The sequence below is a fragment of the Leptonotus elevatus genome, chromosome 1, assembly GCF_054856555.1.
Source record: "Leptonotus elevatus isolate MCC_2025b chromosome 1, RoL_Lele_1.0, whole genome shotgun sequence".
Classification (NCBI taxonomy): domain Eukaryota; kingdom Metazoa; phylum Chordata; class Actinopteri; order Syngnathiformes; family Syngnathidae; genus Leptonotus; species Leptonotus elevatus.
This window is the reverse complement of record NC_141239.1, coordinates 4,015,894-4,042,656: the sequence shown is the minus strand read 5'-3', so window position 1 is coordinate 4,042,656 and position 26,763 is coordinate 4,015,894. Positions and strand designations below refer to the sequence as shown.

Below are 26,763 nucleotides of genomic sequence, written 5' to 3'. Positions count from 1 at the left end.
GCATTTTATTTCACACGCTTTCACTTACTGGACGTGTCCCAATACTTTTGACTACATTGCTTTTTCACTTTCTGTATGTGCCCCCATACATATTTAACTGAGCACTTTTGCTCAAAATAAATGACACTCGTACTCAATTGCCATCACGTTATTCAGCAGCTACTTTTTTTTCCTTCTTTCTTTTAAGCCAAAAACCAACTTACTCAAATCTTTATTAGGACGACTACTTTTCCCTTTCGCGCCAGTCAGATTATTCTCAAGTAAAAACGTTAGAACTCCAAAAACACCGAACTTGCGAGACAGGAATGATGATAAGATACAAAGATGGAGCTTTTGCTTCACACACACACACACACACACACACACACACACACACACACACACACACACACACACACACACACACACACACACACACACACACACACACACACACACACTTCTCCATGTTATCGACATTTCACAGTCTGGTGAGCTCACATCACAGCAACATCATCTCTGTGTGTGTGTGCGTGTGTGTGTGAAGGAATTGACTTACAAAGTCCCATTGTGTGCAATTTAACACAAACATAAACACTCAAGTAAGCCAATGGGAAGGCGGGACAAAAGTGTTGGACACATACAGAGAGTGAAAACGTAAAAATAAAAAATTTAAATGTAGCCGAAAGTGTTGGGATGAGGTGAGGAAATGTAGACAAAAGTAATGGGACGCATACAGAAATGAAAAAAAAAAAAAAATATATATATATATATATATATATATATTAGGACCCGTGCACATAACTGAAAAAGTGTGAAATAAAGTATTGGGACACGTACAAGAGTGAAGATGTGAAAAAAAATGTCGACAAGATGAGCAAAAATGTGAAAAACGAATTGTATTTGGACAGGCGAAGTGAAGAAAGGCAAAAAGTGATTTGATTGGACGGCAGCGGTGGGCGTTACCCACCGTAAGTCAGCTGGCAGAGCGGCTTGCCGTTAGCGTCCACGCTGGTGAGGCAGGGGGCCTTGGGGGAGATGGTGCCCCACCGCTGCAGGGCCGCCTCCAGGCAGGGCGGCCAGCTGGTGACCGCGCCCAGATCCTCCCCCTGGGCGGGCGCCATCTGGGCCCCCTCGGCTTTGGGCAGGTCGGGGTCCGGCTGCTGCACTGTGACCACCAAAACGTTCGGCCGTTCATATCTTCGCTCAACCAAAACGCTACTTCTTTTAATTATTACAGCTGGATATATATATATAAATATATATATATTTTTTTAACCATCACTCGATTCATCGGCTATCGTAATTGTAATCGGCCAAATTTTGAAAAAATGCGCATTGTTCAAATTTGCGTGCATTTTCAAGCGGTAGTGCGGATGACTCGGACAAACACCGACTACTAGCACAACATTCTTAACAGAAGCTAATGCTAATCGGCGCTAACCCTGCGGCTCTGCTTACCTTTTGGCTTTGACATGAAAGAAATGTTTTGGGGGCGGTCAAATTGCGTAAAGATGATTTACCCTCCAGCATCTCCTCAAAGTCGTCGACAAAAAACTCTGGAAGCGGCGGCCGCTTGGGCCTCTTCAGCGTGTTGACCAGCTGCTGAATCTTGGCGGAAACTCTGCTGCTGACTGGAACGCCTGGCGACAAACATACGACAAACAGCCACTGCACTCGTGAGGAAGCGACGATGAACGGCAGCCCTGGAAACCTGCTAGCTTGTAGCGGTTAGCATCTTGTCTGAGCTGTTCTAAAAATAGCTCGGAAGAAGAATTAAAACAAAAAAGGGAATGTTAGCATTTGTTTTTTTTTATTTAATCTTTACATGCTACATGTTTCTTCTGTATCAGAGCTTGTGTATTTTGTTTAAAAAAATAAAATAGATTGTGTTCAATCAGGGAGAAAAATGGCTGTTTTTATTTACCCAAATATATATATATATATTTTTAAAAGATAATTTTAGAGCTGTGATTTTAATACGGTGTCATTGCAATATTTTTGCTTACGATTATCAGTCGAATAGTGGCCCTAGAATTGAACCCTGTGGAACACCATAAGTGTTCTATCAGCCACTACAGAACTAAAAAGAACAACTAATGTTGCTTTTTATTATTATTATTATTATTATTAACGATGAATCAAAACATACGGCATTTTTAAGTCAAACTAGGTCTCTAAATGATTAATCGATTGTCAAAATTAGGGATGGGCGAGTACCGATACTAGACATCAGCATTGGGCCGATACCAGGACTCATTTCACGGAATCGGTGCACGCGACAGATATCGGTACTGATATCGGACATGGACTAAAGCTGAAGTGGTTATTTTGCATTTTAATTGAAAAAATATGATTGCCGTTCATTTCAAGCAATTTTAAGGAAATTGGGATATACAGGGCTTTAAAAAAAAAACATCTGTCATTTTTGGGGGAATTTTATGTCTCATAAGTAGTAATGGTATCGCACTTGGTATCAATATTGGTGAAAACTGATGACTTGAGTATGGTATCGGTCTCAAAAAAGTGTTATCGAACATCCCTAGTCAAAATAGTTTCTGATTAATTTGATGATCGAATAGTTGTCGGTTAATGGATTACTGGTTAGTGACGAGTCATTCCTTTCCACTTTGACGACTCATGGTTAACGTCTCACCGTCTCCGGTGTCCATCAGCTCAGCGTTGCCGTACTTGGGCGTCTGTCTGTGTCCGCCGCCGCCGCCGCCGCCGTTGGCCGCCGCCATTTTCTCCGCCTGGATCCTGTCAGCCGGTGCGCCGTTGTTTGTGTAACTTGTCACGTCTGGAGGGGCCGAGTGCGTCTCTGGGAAAACTAAAGTTTGGGAAATGGGAGACAAAAGCTTTGGGACGTGCAGGAATGAAAAATGATTGAGACACTCGCTCGACATTCCACATTTTGCAAGCACATCTTTTTATTATTATTATTTTTTTTAACTTGCACTTGAAAACTCAACTTCTGGCCTTGATTTGGATTTTCATTCCTGATCGGTCGGTCACGCGGCCTCCTTCCGTCCCGCGCGACGTGACGGCAGATGTTCCACCGTTGCCGCGCTCCGTTGCATTGAGCAGAGACGGATGATGTCATCGCTCGATGACATCATGACCGCAAGAGAAAACTTCCACGAGCTCAGCAAATTGCCAAGAGATGACCGAGTATGCCCGCAAGAACTTTTTCCAAATGGACCAATGGAAAATCCGGAACCAGAAAAATGTGAATCGCGGCTCAGTCGTACTGTCCCAAATCAGTCCATACAAAAAAATTATTTTTTTTATAATTATAATTATTATATTATTTATTCACCCACTTTTCAATAAATAATGATGTGCAGGAGGAGAAGGGACACACAATCTGAACAGAACACGGTTTGAGTGTCTTCATTGTGTGACCAGAAGCTTCTGATACCTTTGCAAAGGGACTTCTTCACCAGAATCTCACCATTCAGTTAATTGAACACGTAAAGAGTAGAATACAAATATTCCATACTCTAACAGTACCTATCCCTATTATCATCATCATCATCATTGTATTATTATTATTAGTATTGCATATTTTTTAAAGCGCAATAGTGTGTGTGTTAATTTCCTAATCCCCCCAAAAAAGAAAACTTTTTCGTTGTGTTTTTAGGCATTTCTTTTCATTTCAGTGGGAAGAAGCTAAACGTGTTCGTAGGGCTTCTGCAATGATTGAAAATTCAATTCCAATTTTACACAATTCAAAATTGTGTGGCCGAGGCGTGGCCTGGTGCAGCTATTTACATAAAAGTGACACGCCCCTAAAACAGGCTGTTTTGAGCAGAGCGGTTTTGGGCTGATTTAGGGCCAGCAAATTTTTTTTTAATCCAAAGTCAATTTTGACGAATGCGTGTCACAGACATGTCTTTTACACATTTGACAACTATTTTAATGTGTGGAAAAATTGAGCGCATTCATCTTGTTTGGTCCAAAAGAAAGGTGCATAATTATAGAGCTTGAAATAAATGTCTCAATATTTTTTTAAGTTTTTACCAAAAAACAAATGATCGTCTTAATCATGATTTCAATGATTCCCAAATGAATGGTGATTATTATTTTTCTTCATAATCGAGAAGCCCTACGTGCTCGAATCTCAAAGAAAAGCTCATTAGGAACTTTTCCAGGTCAATTTGTTGCGTCTTAGCAGTTCAAAAGAAATGACCCGACTTGTGCGGTCTGAAAATAACAGTTTTCCCGTCGGCCAATGGAGGTCGCTGGAAATTAGTTTTCCCGCTCGTGTTGATTTTATGCGGCATTTTTAAAATGGAGCCTCAGTTTTAGTCCAGTTTCAATCCCGCTTGTTAGTTTTTCTCATCGTTAGTCAACGTCATCCACTTTTCATTTAGCCCATTTTTAGTCGACGATAAGACGAGCATTTTAGTTTTTATTTTAGTCCAAAAAAAACATCATTTTATCGGTCTAGTTTCAGTCAACAAAAACTGCCAACGTCTTAGTCAGGACAATCATTTTATCCGTGAATATTTTTTTGGGTTAGCAGATCATGTTAAACATTTCGGATCGAAAACGATTTCACGTCCAATTTTCTCTCCTCTTTTTGATGACTTGATTCCAGTGTATCAACAAGTGGCAATTATGGCTACCAGCTAGCTAGTAAGTTAGCCAGCATTAGTTAGCGATTATTGTTGGAACATTAAAGCCGTTGGATTCGTGTTACATTATAGCTTCTTCTTCTTCTTTTCTTTTTTTTTTTACTTTTACCGTGAATTCACTTCCTGTCTGCACTCGTTGGCTGCAGATTTGAAAGGGGGCGTGTCACTGCGTGTCACATGACAGAATAGCAGAGACGGGATTTGACAAAATCACATAATATTTGTCTCGTTTTTGTCCATAGATTTTAGTCCAGCTTTTATCAAGTAAAGTACATTTTTGTCTCGTCTTCATGAGTCGACAAAAATGCAGAATGCTTTCGTCCCACTTATTGTTTATTAATGAGGGTTTTAGTCCTGTCTCGTCTTGTTTTTGTCAGCTGAGAAATGTGTGTTGACAAAATGACTTTTGTTTTGTTTTCATGAAGAAAACGAAGAGTATTTCCGACGCAAGAAAGACCAAATCTTGGATCCCTGCAGACGTGGACGTGATGTTTCACCTTGACAAGCGGCAGACATTCTTGCGCGCGCTGTTTGTGATTGGACGCCAGATTGAGAGGAGGCGGCGGGAAGAAGAAGAAAGGAGGCTGCCAGCGGCGCGCATTCCGACGTCCGACAATCGTCCGCATCAATAAATAAAAAACAGACGGCGACCTTGAGAGAGCTGCACTCGCGCCAGCTGACGTTTTTTGAAACTCATTTGGACTTGGAGACATTTATTTGACTTTGGGGGTCAGGTCGGGGGGGGCGGGGGGGGGGGGGGGGGTTACGGGGGGCTGCTTTAAGACGTCATTTATTTCTTATAAATAGAAATTGTTCTTCTATCTGTCATGACAGCTATGTTGAGGAGCCTCATTTAGACAAAAGTAGGGCTACAGTATATATACCGCGATTTCTCAAAATGGAAGCTAGGGGTAGCAAACACAAAGGGAAAAGCAGTGGCCATAAAACTGAACCTTGTGGAACGCCATAAGGCAACGGCGCACAATTTAGCAGAAATTAACTTCTGACGATTAAGATAAAAACAACACCATCAATTAACAATCAGTTTAATGAATCAATTAATCCGGCCATTTTATTATTAATTTTTGAATCGGAAATGGTTCAATTTGAAAGTGCAGAAAATGCACAAATGTAAAATGATGGTGATTCAAGTACTGCTTTGGTTTGTAACATCAAAAAATCCGCAAAGGTTTTGACCACTGTTTTCCAAAATAAAAGCCAATGTTGAGTAAATGTCTTATTTTGAAAAAACACAAAGTCTGAGAGGACTACAAAAATTGCAGCATATTTTTTAGTGAGAGGCTGAAATTCCGATCATTTGGACAATTTAAATAAAAGGTTTCAGAACGATTCTCAAAATAGTTATAATTGGATAATCAATTATTTATTTATACACTTTAATAAAAAATAAAAATGAATCCGATTTGTCGATTAATTGATTAAATAATAGAAAAAAAATATTTGATAGTGACAGCACTAGCAAATACGAAGAGAAAAGCAGCGGCTCCATAACTGAACCCTGTGGAACCCCATAAGACACACGTACTGTCGTCGTGTTTACCAAATGGGATCAAAACCAATCCAAAGCGCCACCACTTATTCCCGCAAGTTTAAACTAGATTTGTTTTTCTTTCTTTTTTTTCTGGGTGTGTGACATATCCGAGTGCGGCAACTCTGTGGTGGTGCATCTTCTTACCGGTCTTGTGGTGCTGCTGGTGCAGACGCAGGTGTTGCTGGTGCGCTGCCATGTGGACATGCTGGGCCAGAACCTGGGCCAGGCGCCCGCGGGCCGCCGCCCCGCTACCGGTGGACGAGGACGAGGAGGCGGTGGACGAGTTGGTTGTGACGGCGGGCGAGCCGGCGTGACCCATCCAGTGCTCCGCGCTCGTGCCGCCCTCCAGGCTGGATGACGTTCCCGCCACGCCCGCGTTTCCTCCTCCGTCCTCCTCTTCCTCGCCTTCTCCCTCCTCCTCCCCCTCGGAACCCGAGGACGAATCTGGGAACAAATGCAGACGTTTGGACTTTGGAAATATATACGTCAAATACTTTTTGTCAAGGGTTCCAATTCCGCCCCCACCCACTGTGCAAATCAAAATTCATTTACAATTTCAATTATTACCCTCCACAATTACAAAATCAGCATAAAAGTTAAAAAATATACTTTTTTACTATTATGCTGATTTTGTAATTAAGTGCGCCATATCGTCGTGAAAAGACGGCATTAATACTAATTTTAAGTTGTTTTTGAATTCTTAACTAATTTCATAAAATTTGTTTCATCCAAAAGGAACTTATTCATAATTATAGTGTTTCAAAGAATTGTATTTGTCTTAATATTTTTTAGGTTTAAACATTTTCTTGTTTCGCACCAAAAATCGCCCTAATCCTGATTTCAATTATTACCAAATTAATTGTGATTCATATTTTCTTCATAATCAAGCAGCCCTCGACCAGGTGTAACAGGACACATTAACCCTCCTGACACTTTAACCCGGGAGTTAAAGCGTCCTACGACAGATTAATCCCCGGGGGTTAAAGTGTCCTAATACAGATTAATCCCCACGTTAAAGTGTACTAGGACAGATTTCCCTGGGGTTTAAAGTGTCCTAGGACAGATTCATCATTGCGTTAAAGTGTCCTAGAACAAATTAATTCTCGGATTAAAGTGTCCTAGGACAGATTTCCCTGGGGTTTAAAGTGTCCTAGGACAGATTAAGGGTTAAAGGGTCCTAGGACAGATTAATCCCCGGGTTAAAGTGTCCTAGGACAGATTCATCATTGCGTTAAAGTGTCCTAGAACAAATTAATTCTCGGATTAAAGTGTCCTAGGACAGATTTCCCTGGGGTTTAAAGGGTCCGAGGACAGATTAATCCCCGGGTTAAAGTGTCCTAGGACAGATTCATCATTGCGTTAAAGTGTCCTAGAACAAATTAATTCTCGGATTAAAGTGTCCTAGGACAGATTTCCCTGGGGTTTAAAGGGTCCGAGGACAGATTAATCCCCGGGTTAAAGTGTCCTAGGACAGATTCATCATTGCGTTAAAGTGTCCTAGAACAAATTAATTCTCGGATTAAAGTGTCCTAGGACAGATTTCCCTGGGGTTTAAAGTGTCCTAGGACAGATTAATCCCCGGGTTAAAGGGTTTTAGGACATATTATACCCCTCTAGGATGGATTAACCCTTCCGATATTCAGCAATTAATTATCTGCTATATATTTTTTTTTTTTTCAAAAATATCCTTTTGTCTAAACCTCTCGAGACATTCTACAGATGTATTTTTTTTAATTGTATGTTTATATAAATAAACTATAGCTATGACCTTTAAGAAATGTGATTGATATCTTTTCCCAATGTTTGTTAGGGCTCGTCCTCACCCAGTTTTTACCCCCGGACATGAATCCGTCCTGTTCCACCGGCTCCGAGTTTGCTATTTCACCCTATTTGGGTCCCGTTTAACGCAGCGGTTTTAAGGGTACCTGGCGGCGTGTAGGCGTCCATGGAGTTGTGCACCAGCAGGGAGCGCCGCTTGGACGGCATGGGGACGGCCATCTTCCTCTCCCGATGTTTGGCCAACGCTGCCTGCACCGCCTCGCTGTGGATGTCTGAGCACACAAAAGACGCACAACCCCCGTTAACGATTGACGGACAACTGATCCAATCCGGGTGGGCAGGCGACCAATCCGGATTTGAATGGGGAAAAAATATTTTACAGCAAAATGATTTTCCGGCGTGCGGTCGCCTCCTCACCTGAGCGGTAGCGTTCGTCCCGAGAGCCCGACAAACGCCTGCGGTGGTGGCGGGACGCCGAGGACGCCGAGGACGCAGAGGACGCCGAGGACGGCGGGGCCAGCGGCGCTCTCCTCTCCTGCCCACCCGACGCGTCCGCACCTGCACACAAAATACAACTTTGCCACATTTAACCATTTTTGTTCAGATCTTGCCCATTAATCGGTTGGCTGATTTAATAACCCCCCCCCCCACACACACACACACACACACACACATTACAAGGTAAGACAGAATGGCATTTAAACAACCCCTCGGCCCAAAATAAATAAATAAATAAATAAGGCGATTTTCAATGTTCTGTCTGTAATTTAGCTCTTTATTGTTGTAAGAGTTAAAGAAACCCCAAATAATATATGATTTTATCCATTGTATATTTTTAAAATTCATCAGATTTATTCTACTAAATATTGGAATTAACCCCCCAAAAATTTATTGCGTCTTTATAAGGCTTATAATTATCGTAACATTTATGCTAATTCCATTAGCTTGTCTATGGCGTTTCACATTATATGTTAGCGGTAAGATAACATCATTTGGTTTGATAAATGATTTGGTTTAGTTGAACATTTTGATGTTTTAATATGTGATGCGCGGGTACAAAAATTAATTATCAACTAAAATTAATTATCAACTATTTTGATAATCAATCGTTTAGAAACCTTGTTTAACTTAAAATTGTGCAAATCCTCTAAATTTCAGCCACTCACCAGGAAATATTCCCCCATTTTCATACTCCTCCATGGAAGCGGACTAAAAAGCTATATGTGTTTTTTTTGTTTTTGTTTTTAATGCAAAATTTTCACAAATCTGTTTTTATTTTTTACTTTGGAAAACAAACATCAACATTTTTACCGATTTTTCAATGGATGTTCCGGGCCAAGCCGGTAATTGAATCATCTTCAGTTTATGTTGTATGGAAATTTGAAAATATGGTCTTGTTTTGAAATGCAAGGATGGAAATGACAAAACATTGATTTGACCAGATTCATCCATTAGGAAAAAAATGGAGAAATGAACAAGAAATGCATCAATTATAAACATCATGCTTGGTTGCAATGTTGTTGTTTTTAAAGTAAACGTCAACAGGCAGGGATCAAAAGCTTGAAGCGAGCACACTTGACTTCTTTGGAGCCAGGTGTTAACTGTGCTCAGGAAAATGTTTAAATGTGTCATTATCTTAAAAAAAAAAAATTAAAAAAACTTGAGCGTGTTTAATACGTTTGAATGTGTTTAATGCATGCGGGAGGTGCAACAGTGCTTACCTGGGCCTTGTGGTAAAAACGCTCCAATCAGATGAGACCTTTTCTTCTCGTAACCTTTCTGCGTGATGTCACCTGATAAGAAGAAGGAAAAGAGGACTTTGGTCATCTTCGTCTGTCTTAATGAATGGATTCATCGACAAGTAATTGATTATTAAATTCATCGACAACTATTTTAATAATCGAGTCATCGTCTGGAGCCATTTTGGAATCGATTTCAGCATATCAACAGTCATTGTTGACAGATTTTCGTAGTCATTCGTGAAAGAAAACGGATTGTCTTCCGTGTTTAACGCAAATAAGACATTTGCAAGTTTTTACTTTGGAAAACAATGAGTGAACCGATTACATAGTACAACATCAATCACTGGTTAATAAACAGTAATTAGGGGAGAAAATGCTTTTGTAATACAATTAAATGCAAAATTAAAATGGATTCAATTAGTCGATTCATCGATTGAATAATCGATTCTAAAAATATTGGATAGCGACGGCACTAATTATGCATGTAAAAAGTCGGCTGGGTTGAGTCAGCGCGAGTTGCTCCAATCAGCCGACGTTTGTCTTATCCGCTCGAGGGGGGCGGGGCTTCCCGTCATTCCCAATTTAAATGTGGGACAAAATAGAGTAACATGTCGCTTGTTAATCAAAGTGGGCGGACGCCAGCCGGATGAGACCTCAAAGCAAAAAAAAAGGAAGTGGAGTGACATGACAACCGGAGAGGATTTCAACCCCCAAAAAATAAAAAAAGACTTTTGCACGGACGACTTGACAAATCCGACTTAAGCAGACGCGCGCCACTCGGATCAGCAAAAGCACGACCGGACGCAACCAACCGTTGCACATCTTGACGTGCGCGCGCGTGCGCGTGGGTGTGCGTGCGCGCTGACAGATTAACTGGAATTGGACAAAGACAAAAGACAGTCTGTCATTGAAGGTGACCCTCAAATGATCCGATTGGACGCTCGTTCTCCAAAAATAGTTTCGTGTGACGGGATACGCCCGCGATGACGTCACGGCCATCGCAACACAATCGCTGAGAACGCAACGCAAGCGTCGAGACAAGACCGCCATCTACAATAAAATATGCTCATCTAAAAGGATCAAAAACAAGTTTCATCTGGAACAGCGCACGAGAAGACAATCATCTAGAAAAAGCGACAGTCATCTACAATATAAGACAATTGTCGAGAAGGAGCACAAAACTCTAGAACAGAAGATTGTCACCTACAAGAAAACACCGAGAGCAAAAACAATCATCTAGATTACAAAGCAATCATCAAAATAATGGAAAACAAACACCCAGAATAGAACACAATTGTCTGGAACCCGACAATCGAGAGCAAAAGACAGTCATCTAAGAATAGAAGACAAACGTTTAGAAAGGAACACAAACGTCTAGAACAGAAGAAAAAAAAAACGATAATCCAGACTAGACGTCTAGAACACAAATCAGACACGGCAACAAAAAACAATCCATTTTGTCTGCAAGTGAACACAATTATCTAGAAAAAGACAACATAGAACACGACGGCCACTAGAATGGAACACAGTCGAGCACAAACATCTAGAACAGAAGACTGTCATCGACAAGAAAACACGATCATCTGGAATAAAAAGCAATCATCTAGACGAGAACATAATAATCTAGAATGGAAAACAATCACCTGGAATCGAACGCAATTGTCTACAAAAGAACCCAACAATCTAGATTAGAAGGCCAACATTTAAAACATTGTCTACAAGGGAACACACGGTCATCGAAAAGACAATCGAGAACAAAAGGCAGTCACCTCGAATAGAACACGATTGTACAGACGGAGCACAAAAACATCTAGAACAGAAACGACAAGAAAACACGACAACCAAGAACAAAAACAATCATCTCGATTGCAATGCGATCATCTCCAACGGAAAACCTTGAATAGATCGCAATTGTCTACAATAGAAGCCAACAATCTAGAACAATAGACAATAGTCATCGAGAATAGAACATAATCGTAAGAGCACAAACATCGAGAAGAGAAGAAAAAGAAAAAACGATAATCCAGACTAAAAAAACAATCACCTAGAACAGAACACAATTGTCTACAAATAGAACCCAACAATCTAGAACAAAAGACAATAGTCATCGAGAATAGAACATAATCGTAAGAGCACAAACATCTAGAAGAGAAGAAAAAGAAAAAACGATAATTATCATCTGGAAGAAAACGCCACCATCTAGATTAGAACAGAATAATCTAGAATGGAAAACAATCACCTGGAATCGAACGCAATTGTCTACAACAGAAGCCAACAATCGAGGACAAAAGTCACCTCGAATAGAAGACAATTGTGTATGAAGGAGGACAAAGATCTAGAAAAGAAGTAGTGCTGTCAACGTTGAATATTTGTAGAATTGATCGAATCGGTCGAGAACAAGAGAGTCGTCTCAAAGAGAAGACAATCATCAATTTGTAGAATAAAATCATCTGGAAGAGCAGATCCGATCATCTCCAGTCATCTCGCGGCGGCCTTCATCTTGTCCACTTTTCAACCGAGTTGAGAGTTTCTAGTTTTTGTCTGGAAAAAAAAAAAAATCAACTGTAAACTGAAGTCACTCGTCGAGAGTGTTGGGAAGCCATCTCGAGTCAACGCCGGATTTCTCACCATCAAGCGCTGCTAAATCCAAACGCAAAATTGAGGAGGGGGACACGAGCGTCCGCAAGGGGGCGCCGCCACCAGAACCCGTGTGACTTTTCCACACGACCCTTTTCAAAATGCTCGACGGCTTTGTGTGTGTTTGCGTGAAGCTGCATGACCAAATAGAGTCAGCCGGCCTGCACGCAGCTATGGGAACCAGAATCCAGGAGGGACAAAAGGCGGGACCAGCAGGAAAAGAAGAAAAAAAAAAAGAAGAAGAAGAGGAGGAGGTGAAATGGAGACAGCTGATTTTCTTGTTTGCGTGCCGCCAGGAAGTGCGAGAGGGAAGAAGAAGAAGAAGGGAATCGGCACGGGACGCAAAACGGAACATATGGAAAAAAAGAAGAAAATAAAAAAAGGTAACTCAAGTTGACCGAGGAACCTCACAGTCAGAAACAAAACTATGCGGTCGAACCCTCGCCGCCATTGTCGCAGAATTTCCTTAAAAATACTGCAGCATTACAAACGCAATAAACACGTGACAAGCACGAGCAACGAGCTGCAGCCAAGACACAACCGACATCGACAGTCTACGCATGAAGCGGCACCCACGTCACTCACCGGGACAGAACCAGCCTTTAACTCATTTGCTCCCAAAAACATATAAATATGTTCTATTTTAAGTATTGCCGTGCTCCCAAAGACGTTTAAAAAATATATATTTTATGCTAGCGCATACAGAAAGAAGGCTTTGATGCAGCCTCTGAACTGATTATTACAAAAACGGCCAGCAGGTGGCAGCAGAGCAAGAGATCAACCAGGGTCATGTTGCAAAAAAGCTCTTTTTGACAGTCAGACATTAAGGTTGACGTGTTGGATATTTTAGATGGAACCTGCCAGCTAACTTGTTCACAACTTGTTCATTTTCCTTTTTTCGTTTTTAATGATACGTTACTGGATAAAAATATATATCAGTTATTGTGCTTCCTACTCCTTTTGAACATGTCAATTATGACATTGATTCATTATTTTCTTTCTTCGTCCAAGTCTTCTCCTCTTCGTCGGCGGGATCCGACGATTTCTGCTCGGTCAATATTTTGAAGCAGATTTTAATGCCTCTACTGTTTTTTGTTTTATTTTGATGTCAGCCCATGGTGACATTTCTCTTAATGCCTTGCTGAAAAGTGGTTGCTTTGGAATGACTCATATCAATATTTTCATGTTTTTTTTAATACAATAAAATGGCAGCATATGAATAATATACCCACAGGCACACGAAAAGTCAAAATGTCAAAACATGAGATCATTTCGTAAACAGAGTAACAACACAATCAAAGTTGAAGCTTGAAAGTAAAGCTGTGTCGTTAACAAACGGCGCCCCTGTGTGGTCGACAACTGCAGTTATCCCTGCGAACGTTAACAAGTGACAACAAACTGTCTCCGGTGGTCAGTCCATAGAACACAATATTGTGTGGGCCTTGCCAAATCAGTCCAAATCCAGTAAAACGGTTCGGGAGCGAAGGGGGTTGCTTCAGTGAAAATGGCTACCAGTCAATGAGTTAAAAGTTGCACGCATTCAAAGTTGCAGATATGACAGTGTAGAATGTGAAGATGGTAAATATGATTGGCCAAAAATAATTTTGCAGTGCTTTGAGGCAGGGATTAAAAACCGCAACTACACTTTTTGGATTAGACAACATTTTGAATTTTGATAAAACAGTGATAAACATTCATATTTTTTTCCAACAAAAACAGGCTTTACGGTAAATTGTGAAAAAAAAATATTTTTTTTTAAAGAAAAACAATTTTGCGAATTTGTGATTGCCGAACAGCAAAAATGCATGGACTGTTGTTGCAAGTTGCAACCACTAGATGGCAGACATGGCTTAGTTGCAGAGTTTTGTGTCGTCCTTGAATGGTCATTTTATGCATTGAGAGCAAAAAAATAATAGAAATCCCAGCATGTTGTATTGAGGAATGTATTTATAAAAAAATAAAAATAAAAAACGTATGCATGCATTTTGTCCATATTTAAATTCACATTTTTTGTCATACGAGCCACTGATGAAAAAATGTTTTGAAGCATTGAAGTTGCCCATTCCTGCTTTTAGGCAGAAAGTCAGTTGAGGAGTTGGATCGACTATTTATTTTTCAAAAGGAAATTCAGGAAGTCGGGCAAACGCAGCTTATCAAAATAAAACCAATACACAAGGCACGCACGCACGCACGCACGCACGCACGCACGCTTGAGGAAGCAGCAGGTGTTTATATCAGCCACATGCTGAGTCAGCGTTGGAACGCCGACATGGAGACGTTGCTTTTAACCGTCACTTAACTGGCAGACAGAAAGAAAGAAAGAAAAAAAGAAAGAGAGAGAGAGAAAGAAAGAAAAAAAGAAGAAAGAAAGAAAGAAAAAAGAAAAAAGAAAGAAAAAAAGAAAAACCAGTTAGTCATTTTCCTGCTAGAAAAACACATTTTTGTCTTGTCCATTTTCTTTTTGTAAATTAAGTTTTTTTGGGGGGGGGGGGGGTCCTTCTTCCTTTCTCAAAAAAAGTCCTTTATCATGTCCTCCCTAGTTCACTTTCTTCTTTTCTCAGTTTTTCTCCCTCTTTGTAACAGTTGACGTCTACCTGTAATTTGTGTTTCACCAGTAGGTGGAGCTGTTGTTCCACTTATTCTAATTGAAAGTTTAATATGGTGCGCGACTTATTTTTTTTTATGTGCGTTGTTTTTATTTTTCCTATTATCTTTGTGTCGTTTGTAGGACTATATTGTTAATAATAATAATTAGTGGCTATTTGGGAGTTAGCGTGCGGGTGAACGGTTAGCCCGTAAGCTAACGGCTATTAGGTTAGCCCTGCATGCTAACCGTTAGCTAACTCTTTGGGAGTTAGCGTGCGGGCGAACGGTTAGGAAATATTGATAAAAGCAGGCGTTGAGCGAGCGCATGTGCGTTCCTGTACGTGTCTGCGTGTGTAAGCCACATCATAGTTGGCGCAGAAGCTGATGGCAAACGCTCCAAGTGTGCGTCGCTCATGGCTATTTGTTTCACTGCTTTCTACCACAGAAAACAGGAATGGTGAAGACTGCAGCAGGCAAATGGGACACGCAAGAATGACGGAACTTCCCCAAAAAGCAAAGGAGAGAAGACAGCCGCGTTGGTCAGACGTTCGTTTCTCAGCTGGCCAGCAGCTCCGTTTAGGATACACTTTTTGTTTAAAAAAAAATAGATAAAAGATAAGTCAAAGATGATCATTGAACATTTCAGTTATATTTATTTTTGGGGAAACTTACTGTAGTAAATCTTAATAAGATATTTGTTTTCATTTAACTTTATAAGACATCATGCTGAGCCTGGGGGCACCATGCACTTTCTGTCAGAATTGTAAAACAAAGTTGTCTGTTTTCGAAGATCTAAAAACACTGTTAACATGTTGCAAATCACAAAAGCTGTTTAATAAACATATGCTTAAAGGTATTTAAAAAGTCATGTGCTGGACTTTTTATTATTATTGAACATTTTGACACCAACTTCTTTTTTTATTTTTTATTATCGGTTTCAAATATCGGTTATCGGCCTCCCTGACTGCCAAGAATCGGTATCGGCCCTGAAAAAAGCAGATCAGTCTGTCTCTATACTAAAGTAAAGCTAATTAAGTCAAATAAATACTCGTTTGTTCGTTAGCAGGCCAAAGTGGCATGTATACGTTTTATATGTACTTTACGATTATGTCCTCCTCTTCCTCCTCTTTCTTAACGAGCCCGCTCCTTTCAGGACGTACACTCTAAAAAGAGAATTGTTGAAGAAACGTAAGATGACAAATTTAATTATTGGCCAGCTTTAAAAAAAAATGTGATTCAATTGGTAACACACGATTGAATTAAGTTTATCCAAAGTGAATATATTAAGTTGAATGAATTCATGATTAATTCAACTTAATATATTCACTTTGGATGAACTTTATTCAATCGTGTGTTACCGATTGAAGCCATTTTTAAAAATGTGGTCAACAATTCAATTTGTAATCTTAAATTGGTTCAACAACTCTCTTTTTAGAGCGTACTCGACAGGAGTAAAATGCAAGCACGTGTGTGTGTGTGTGTGTGTGTGTGTGTGTGTGTGTGTGTGTGTGTGTGTGTGTGTGTGTGTGTGTGTGTGTGTGTGTGTGTGTGTGTGTGTGTGTGTGTGTGTGTGTGTGTGTGTGTTTCCATAGCAGACTTGTCCCGAGGGTGTTGTGGGGACGTCTCCCCTGAAGTCGGCAAACAGACGCCAAGAGCTGTGCTGTGTGTTAACGTTTGATTTCGCTCCCTTCCTTTTTTCCGTGGCGATACTAAAGTGCAGTTGGTGCGAGGCAAGCAGGAACTGAAGAAGCGACACAAATCAACCAGCACCTTTTCAAACCTCATCGGTCAACACTTGGGTCTGCACTTCATCGGTTCCGGGGTCAAACCCTCAGCAACTAAATTGAGATGCGCACGCATTTGTTGTTGATATTTTAAGCGTGCTCGGTGTCGGGTGCCACTTGACCACTGACCCACTTTCAGCACGCACGCACGCACGCACAAACTTTTCTTCTTGTTTCCTGGACCTGTCCAGAGGTGGCAAATCCAGGTCCAGAAAGTAAAAAACCCTGCCACAGTTTGACTTTAGCCCCTGTTGCTTGGGAGCTAGCTAGCTCTCATGGTGCTTGTTGACCTTTTTAGGGAGCTAGCTAGCTAGCATCAGGGGCTAAAGCTAAACTGTGGCAGCGTTTTTACTTTCTGGGCCTGGATTTGCCACCTCTGGAGCTGTTCCAAAACCTTTGATCATATTTTCATTTTTTGTGTGTGTGTATGCGTGTAAATGTACATGCATGTGTGTATATGTGTGTGTGGACGTGTATGAGCGTATTTGTGTGTTTGGGATTATGAAAATAATAATCACGTTTATTCTGATGGCTATTTAAATTACGATTAATAAAATAATTATTGATTGATTTAAAAAATGAAGATTTCAAACTGAATTGCAAAACACAATTTACTCGAGTATAAAACGAGATAGCTTTTCTTCCTTCATAAATATTCGGCATAACTTTACGTAACACAACGTACGTGACAGGATCTCCCTGCATGAAATTGTACGGCAAACTACTGAACTGTATAGAATGCTTATGAAAAAATAAATACATAAATAAAACAAAAGGAAAGTTTTTTTTTAAACCCAGCCCTAATATTGAGGCACTTGCTAATGCTCGCACACATCGAGTTCTTCCACATAGTGACATTTATCTGACTATTTTAAACAAAGAAGGGCCAAAACATGCTCTGTGAAAATTAAACCACACAAAAAAAGAGCCACCAGAGGGTGCTAGAATTGCACAAATGAAAATCAAAAAATTTTTAACAGATGAATCGCAAATTGTGATGAACTGGCCAGGCCGAGCATGCGGGCGCGCGTGGATGTGCGGAGTTGTGCACGTGTGTGCCGCAGGATGTGTGCGTCCTGACCCCTGTGTTGCCCCTTTGACAACTTCCTGTTTCCACACACAGCACACACCTGTGTGCGCACTTCTGCCAACACAAGAAAATGTGGACAAAAGTATTGGGACACATGCGAGCGCTGGTTGCCATCCAGCTGGATGAACAGGAAGCGGTCGCGCTGCAGCAGGAAATCAACAGGAAGTGATGATTTTAGTTTTAGTTTTTTTTTGTTTAAATTTTGTATATTATTAAAAACAATATGGGTTTTTAAACGGAATGGATTATTAGTTCAATATCAGATGGTGCTAAAGATTACACATCGTCACGTTCAATTCCACCCTAAAGGTTCACGAAATTGATTGCCAAAGATAAAAACATTTCCACTCATATACATTTGGCGCTAAATCATATCAGGGATGAGCAACTTCCGGACCAGATGGATGACAAAAATGCAATGGTAGATATGGGCAAAATACGTGCTCTTAAAATATCTTATTTTTTCACAATACTTTTGACAGGATCCACAGAAGCACATACTGTCATTTTGTTTTCGCTTTCTAGTGCAAAGGGATCTTTTTCGTTAGGGATCCGATACTTGTATCGACTATCGGATCCCGATATTGGAAAATAAATTGGCTCGGGGATCGGCGACAATGGTCCTGATCCACAGACAATCCTATTTGTACTGACAAATCCATTATAAAGAAGTTTTGTTCATGATTATTTGTATATTTTGTGTTACCAAGCTCGAAGAGCTGTTTAATTAACAATTCATAATAATTCTTATCCCTCACTTTTTGTCCTCCGTTTACAAAGTTGGAGTGCGGTTAGCAGATAGTGAACCCAAGATGTCGGTAGCGGTAGTGAAAAAGCTCTCATGCATAAAAAGGAACGCTCAAGCCAAGGACGACACAAAAAGTCGTGAACAGTAAACAAACTGCATTTTGCCACAAATTCTCACTCAAATCAAAATTCGATTATTATTGAAATATTATGTTGGTCCTTCATATATCTGCAAAAACATAATTAGGCCTACTGACGTTGTTTGTAAAGGGCAGCATACTGTAAAACCCTGCGAAAGGGCAAACAAGTCTGCCATCTAGTGGTGAGTAGTGAGATTACAACTTCAAACTACATTCAAGCCCTGCATACTCGAAGTTCGGCAACTACAGAGTCATGGAGAGAGAATAAGACACCAGAGATATTTGCACTTTTGCGCTTTGTACACAACGCCTAATCCAATACTGGAAAATGAGTTATAAGTCTTGTATCGCTTTAAAGACAGTTGGAAAACCCTTTCAAGAGAATGCCAAGAACGTGCGAAAAAGTAATCAAGAGAAAAGGGTGGCTATTTATTTATGGATTTATTTTTGTATTTTCCCCTTTTTTTGTTAAGTACATAACTCCAAATGTGTTCGTTAGTTGTTATAGTTTTGATGCCTTCGGTGAGAATCTGCAATGTACATAGTCATGAAAATAAAGCAATTGTATTGCATGAGGTGTGTCCAAACTTTTGGCCTGTTCTGTATATAAATATCTATAAACAAATACATAAAAGTAAAAATAAATACAAAAAACGAGATAAATTTTTAAAAAATAAAAATAAATGTCGAAATAAACACAAAAAATAAATATATAAATATAATTAAATATCAATCAATCAATAAAAACGCTCTGCTCTCACATTTATTTATTTCATGATGCAGATGCTCTGCCAGGATGAAATGTTATTCAAATGAGGAGGCGGTCCTAAGCGTGTCTTGGGTTGGACTCCGCCGCAACTTGCGACTTGAGTTGCTCGACAACGGGTGGAGGTGACAGTGGACCAGATAGTCGTCCATTGCTGGAGCTCTCCAATGCAAGCCGGCGAGACTTCCTTGTTCGCCGACCCGCTCACTCGACCAATGAAAAGCAGTTTGCAACGGGGAGTCCAAACTTAGCGTGTACCAAGACACGCCCCCTCATTTGAATAACATTTCGTCCTGGCAGAGCGTCTGCAGCATCAAACAAATAAATGTGAGAGCAGAGTGTTTTTATTCATTATTGATATTTAATCGCCTTTATTATTTGCAATATTTATTGAACCGCTTGCATTAGCCATACGCCAGGAAAGAATGATTCAAGGAATTCACTCTGGGGTAACAGAACATAAAATTAATCTATATGCCGATGATATTTTACTTTATTTAGAAAAGCCTGCTATTTCATTAGGGGAAGTATTTAACTTAATAACTAAATTCTCACAGTTATCAGACTATTCTATTAACTGGACAAAATCAACACTTCTACCTATTACAGAAAATTCATGGAACCCTGCAAGCCAGGACCCATACTACTCATTTCCTATAGGTAATTTAAAATACTTAGGCATAAAAATCTCACCTAAATTAACTGATTTAGTTCATTTAAATTTCACTCCACTTCTGGATAGCATTTATAGTGACTTGGAGCGCTGGAATAATCTTCCTATTTCTCTAATAGGACGAATAGCCACTATTAAAATGAAAGTTTTACCCAAAATAAACTATTTTTTCTCAATGATTCCATTTAAACCTACGGCTAACTGGTTCCAGTTGTTGGACTCAGCCGTTACAAAATTTTACTGGAAAAAAAAAAAAAGCAAAGATTAGTCTATCTACTCTTCAGAAAAATAAATCCAAAGGAGGTCTAGAGGCACCAAATTTTATGCACTATTATATAGCCAACCAGCTACAATATATTATTTTATGGGCACAACCCAATAGAGATACTAACTGTTGGCTGGAACTAGAACAGAAGGATTGTAATAACCTCAGACTCCTAGATTTACTCTTTATTACAACATCGATTAAGCGCCATAACTGCTTTAAAAATCCAATGATTTCCGCCACCCTGACTGCCTGGTGGAAGGCACTAGAAATGACAAAAGCCAAAGTGGAGCCCAGCGGGCTTTCTCCCCTATGGCATAACCCCGACTTTCAAATTAACAACCAATCGTTTTATTTGAATGTGTGGGAGCAGAAAGGAATTACACATCTCCACCATCTCTTCTCAGATAATATGTTTATATCATATACATCCTTGCTCCAAAAATATAAAATAAAAAACGGAAACTTTTTACATTATTTGCAAGTTAAAAGTATGATAAAGAAACAAATTCCAACACTCCAGGGTACGCTCCAACCGCCTGTTTTAGCTAAAGATATTACCAAGCTTTCTCCAACAACAACAAAAAAACTCTCAAAAATATATAAGTTACTTTCATATACTGATAAAACGTCTTTACCCATCTCAAAATGGGAAACAGACTTGTCTATAGCTCCGGAATCTGTCTTTTGGATTCAAGTTTGTGAAAATGTTTTTAAAATGACAAAACACACAAATTTACAACTTATCCAATATAAAATTATTCACAGAACATACATTACTCAATATATGATGAAGAAAATGGGACTCTCAGACTCCGACATTTGTCTCCAGTGTTTACAAAACACTACAGACACTTATTTTCATGCTTTATGGTTATGTACTCCGGTTATGTGTTTCTGGACTAAAGTCTTAGAAAAACTTTCCGCTGTCTTGGACTGTAGGATACCGTTCTCTCCAAACTTGTGTTTGCTAGGTGACTTAACAACAATTGACTTACCACATAAACAATTTCAATCTATACTTGTAGCCCTTACTATCGCAAAAAAAACAATTCTTGTTAACTGGAAAAATAAACAAACTTTGAATATCGACCAATGGTCTAACCTCCTCATAAATCATATTTTAATGGAAAAAATATCTGCCTCAAATAAAAACCAAATGTCAAAATTTAAAGAAACATGGTCTACGTATATAGAATTTTTTAACCTAAACTTGGATTTTAATTCTGCCTGTTAGCGAGAGCCACAGCAGCGTTATAACTGGCATTGATGTTTCTGTATTAGGCAATTTGTAACTAATGGTTGTGTTTCCATAGTCAGGAACCCGGCTGCTGCCAGCGGGATCGAGCGGATTCACCTCCGATGGGCACCAGGGGTTGATATTCGGATTCACGGCATGCCAGTGGGTTAATTCTGTGGGTGCTGTCCCCCCTGGCGGGGAGTGGGCGGGTCTCCCCCTCTGTTGGCTGCTGGGTGGCGGCTGCGTCTTGGCCGTTCCCTGGGTCTCTTGGGGGGTGCTGCGTTGCGGGGCTTTCCCTGGTGTCGGGGGCGGCGCCGTTCCGGCGCGGTCCGTCGCTCTGGGCCCGGCGACGCGGTTCGGGGCCTGTGGGCCGCCGGGGTGCCCGGTGGTTCCCTCTCCCCTCCCCCTTCCTCCCCCTTGCTGCCTCTCCCTCCTCGCCTCTCCCCGCCCGTCCTCCGCCTCCCTGTCCCCTCTCCCTCGTCGCCCTTCCTCCTCCTCTCCCCCTCTCCTTGCGTCCCTGCCGCTGCCCCCTGCCCTTCTTGTCGTCCCCTTCCCTCCTCCCTTCCCCTTCCCCGGTACGCCTTCCTTCCCCTCCCCTGGGCCGGGGGCTCCATCCATGGCCCGGGTCTCGGTGCTATGGGGGCCGGCGGGGGTGGCTGGGGTTTGGTGTCGTGCCCGCCCCGCTCCGGTGGGCGTCCTGACACCTCGGGCGGGACCCAGTATCCGGGGGGCGAGCCCTATCGCCCCGCCGGACGGGTCCCATATGCCCGCCGGGGTCCTGGTGGGGTGGGTGGGGGCTTGGTGGGCCGGTGCGCCTCCTGCCCCCGCCCGGTTGGGGGGGGCCCCGCTGGTCACACCTCTTAACTCACTACACTAGGTTTGCACAATACACTTTTATAGACATATAGGGCACATAACACACTTTGGGGGGTGGGGTAGGGTGGAAACACCGTCTTCACCCTACAACTCCCCTCCAATTTTAATACACCACACAACTTGTGGGTGGGGGGGGGGGCTTGGGGGCTTGTGGGGGTGCCATCGGTTGGGGGCCGCAGTATAGAGCAGTGCTGCGGTCCCCTGTCCGTGTCGCCACCCGCCCCCCCCCCCGCCCTATCTTTTTTTTTTAATGCACCACATACACTCAGCAACATGCTTGGGTGGCGGGTGGATCGGAGCGTGGGAATATCATTTCCATCGGCTCCGGTTCACCTGCTCCTAATTTTAATGCACCACACACACACACTTGTATATACACTGGGTGGGGTCACATTCACGGTTTAGGGGTAGAGTTCGCCAGTCCGCGAGCTGGCGGACTCAGTAACAGGGGTTAATTTTCACAAAGAACGCTGGGGTGACGACCGGGGCCTTCCCCCGCTGGGCCTGGGGTTCGGGGGTGTCGGCCGCCCTCCGGTGCCCCCATCTCCCCCTTCTGCCCCCGGTGTTCCGTCCTTCCACACGGCGGGGGGTGGGGTGGGCGCGGCTGCCCTCTCCGCTCCGCTGTCCGGCCCCTCTTCGGCGCCGGTGCCTGGGTGCGGGTGGTCCCCGGGGGCTGGGGGTCGGGGGTTGGGGGGCTGCCGGTTGGTCGGGGTGGGGTCGGGGGGGGGGGCGGCTTTGTTGGGGGGGGGCGGTGGTGGGGGTTGCGGGGTGGGGGGGTGCTGGGGGTGGGGGGTGTCTGGGGGATTGGGGGCATGGGGGCGGCTGGGGCTGGGTTGGGGTGGGTGGCGGGGGGTGGATGGGGGGCGGGGGGTGGTGGGGGGGCGGGGGTTGGGGGCCGGTGGGGTGCCTGGTGGGCCTGCAGTGCCCCGTCCTGCTGCGTTGGGCCGGGGGCGCGGGCCGTGTTGGGGCGGGGGGCGCTCCTGCTCCTGGGTTTGCTCTCCGGCCGGTGGCCCTGGTGGGGCCCGGGGGTCGTCCTTTGGCGCTGCCGCGGCCTGGGGGGCCCTGAGGTGTTGCGCTTGCTCTGTTCCGGCGGGGGTCGACGGCTCCCCTCTTTGGTGGAGATTTTCATGCATGCCAGATCCACCACACCAGCATCTACCGAAACTCAGACACAATCTGTTTCCTCCTCAGGTTATTGAATCGGTGGAGGCTGGTGTCTCGGATCTCACGCGGCTTCGTCTGTCCTTCCTTCCTTTTCTCGGTCTCTCCGTTGGTCTCTTGAGGCCTCCCTGACTTTATGTTTTTTGGATTTGTTGGGGTCTGGATGTTTCTTGGGCTGGGGAGGAGTTCTGGTGGGGGGTGTCTGGTCGGTGCTGGATTTCACCTTCCTTGGTTTTCTTCGGTCCCCTCGGGTCTCCTGGTGTTCGATTTAGGTGAACGGTATAAGATTTTTTTTTCTAATAGGTTTTCTGGTGAGCTAACAAACACACGCACGCACGCACGCACGCACGCACACACACATACTCACCCACACACACAAAAAAAAAAAAAAAAAAGTATGTATGTATGTATGTATATATGTATATATGTATGTATATATGTGTATATATATATATATATATATTTAAAAAAAAAAAAAAAAAAAAAAAAAAAAAAAAAGAGCAATGATGATGACATTTCCGAATGAACAATACTGAGCTCTTAAAAAGAAAAAAAAAAAAAAAAAAAAAAAAAAATTATTGATATTTAATTCCATTTATATATTTCTTTTTGCATTTATTTTTACCTTTTATATATATATATATATATATATATATATATATATATATATATATATATATATATATATATATATATATATATATATATATATATATATATATATATATATATATATATATATATATATATATATATATATATATATATATATATATATATATATGTATATATATATATATATATGTATATGTATATGTGTGTACAAATTGCCTTTAAGCCATGGCTTCTACCCGTCAGCCCTTTTTTCAGATGTCAATGTTGCAAATTATATGATGTAGCCAGTAAAAATGTGTCCGAAATGGAAAAAAATGAATTATATATATTGTTTTGTTTTTTTCCCCGGGATTTTGTTAACCATTTCTCCACGTTTTACCCAAAAAACATGTAATGAATGTTTATCAGCGTGTTTTCAAGAATTGTTTGGATTTAGAGAAAAACAAGGGGAAAAAAAAGTTTTATTATTATTATCATTATTATTATTATTATTATTAATATTATGTAAGTATTATTATTAAATTAAGGGGCCACTCAGAGTGTGATTGGAGGCTGCATGCAGCCCACAGAATGATATATGATATTATTATAGAAATTCATGTTTTTAATGTGATTTTTTAAAATAAATAGACAATATTTACTTTTTTTGTGTTTGAGATTATATCAAGTCTCTATTGGAGTGCAAATCAAGTTCATGTTGAGGTGTCTATTTAGTTACTATGTAAGCGTGTGGAAGATGACTTTCCAATTGGGTGAAAAAGTGTTGTTTTTGGAGTTTCCTGTGTTTTGATTGGCCGAGAGAAAGAGACGATTTCCTGCCCTTCTTCTTCTTCTTTCTTGTCGTCTTTTGTTTTCTTTGGCCGTCCTGACGCTCCTATTTTTGTCTTTTACTAATTCTCTCCCTCTCTCTCTCTCTCTTTCCCTTCACTGGCATTTTCCCCCCCATCCTCCTCCTCACGCCGTCTCCTTTTATGGGCACACCAACAACACACGTGTGGACAAAAGTATTGGGACACCGACTGGAGATGAAAATTTGGACGCGTACATGAAGTGAAGAAAATGTGATTTGAGACATGAATATTTGTAGACAGTTATTGGAAATGAAAAGTGGAGCAAAATGTGGGGACAAAAGTACAGGAAGTAAAGAAAATATGATTAAAGATGTGGGACGTCTTCAAGAGGAAGTTACAAGTGAAGAAAATGTGTTTGGACAAAAGTATTGGGACACCCACAAGAGGTGAAGATGGAAGAAAAGATGAAAAATGACAAATATTTGCTATACCTAAATATATAAAAACTAGGGATTTTTTACACCCTTTTTTTTGGGACCGATGCGATATTTAACCTTCAGTACTCACGGATACGGATACGGAAGTGCCGATACATTTAGTACTGATTATGATACATAAAATTGACCCCCGAAATATATATTTTTAAATGAAATATACCGTATTTTTCACACTATAAGGCCATCGGATTATAAGGCGATGGCCTCTTTAAAAACATTCAATTTTAAGGAAATTTGCTATAAGGCGCACCTAAAAGCCTTTCATTTTCTCAAAAACCGACAGTGCGCCTTATAATCCTTATAGTGCGAAAAATACGGTTCATAAAAGTCATTTTGCATAGAGCAAACAATAAAATGATTTTTTTTACCCATAAATAAGATGAAACAAATAATCCAGTAGCCAGAAAAAAAAAGTCCCAATGTACAGTGAAGTGCAAATAATTCAATTCAATACAATATGGCTTCAAGTCATTAAGTAATATCTACCATGTTGAGAATTTCTCAAGATGTTTAATTATATCTTGTTTTGAAATCCATGCTTTTAATTTGGAAGGCTGCTCTGTTTTCCGTTTCCTGTTACACGTGCTCCGTTCATTACAAATATAATGTAGTATGTATAAGAGCTATAATTAGCGTCTGCGAGGACCATAACCGCATAATTCTATTTTTAGCACCACAGCTTCCGACTACGTTAACGAGGCAATTAAGCGCGCTGCAAACGTAAAACGAGGCAATTAAAAGTTACGTGAGCTACAAACATATAACGCACATTGAACCACAGATATAGGTGATATTACTCACATTATTAAAAACATTGGGACACATACACACAATGGAGTTGCACAAAAGTATTGGGACACTTCCAGGAAGTAACAAGAAAAGAGTTACTGGCAGAGAAACGTGGCAGACGTGGATTTGTTTTTCTCTTCTAAGAACTCTCCTCTGCCAAGATGAAGCTTTGCATCATTGCCTAATCAAATCAAATCAATTTAAGTGAGGCTGCTGGTGTGTGTGTGTGTGTCTCATTCATTCATTCATTTAGCAGAGTGGAGTGTCAAGCAAGCTGGGCCGCGGCCGAGCGGAGTCGGCGTCATGGAGAAAAGGAGCTTTGTGAGCTCATTTGGCTGCACAGAGCATGACTGCGTTGCTCCAAAGATAACAAAGCTGTCCAGTGAGGGAATAATGCATGCACATTGTTTCTGG

At 41.3% G+C, this 26,763-nt stretch overlaps 1 protein-coding gene across 2 annotated transcripts in view; it reads right to left on the bottom strand.

Moving 5' to 3' along the window:
- LOC147180436 (disco-interacting protein 2 homolog C-like) overlaps nucleotides 1-26,763 on the bottom strand; it is a 73,626-nt gene that overhangs the window by 31,234 nt on the left and 15,629 nt on the right. Inside the window, exons 2-8 of one of the 2 annotated variants that reach the window (XM_086075176.1) lie at nucleotides 9,672-9,743; nucleotides 8,368-8,508; nucleotides 8,097-8,222; nucleotides 6,316-6,615; nucleotides 2,636-2,809; nucleotides 1,503-1,622; nucleotides 950-1,147 (exon numbers count right to left, since the gene is read on the bottom strand). In XM_086075176.1, the coding sequence (XP_085931302.1) occupies nucleotides 950-1,147; nucleotides 1,503-1,622; nucleotides 2,636-2,809; nucleotides 6,316-6,615; nucleotides 8,097-8,222; nucleotides 8,368-8,508; nucleotides 9,672-9,743 (1,131 nt within the window). Of the gene's footprint in view, nucleotides 1-949; nucleotides 1,148-1,502; nucleotides 1,623-2,635; nucleotides 2,810-6,315; nucleotides 6,616-8,096; nucleotides 8,223-8,367; nucleotides 8,526-9,671; nucleotides 9,744-26,763 lie in introns of both variants that reach the window. The other variant, XM_086075183.1, reaches the window with a different exon arrangement.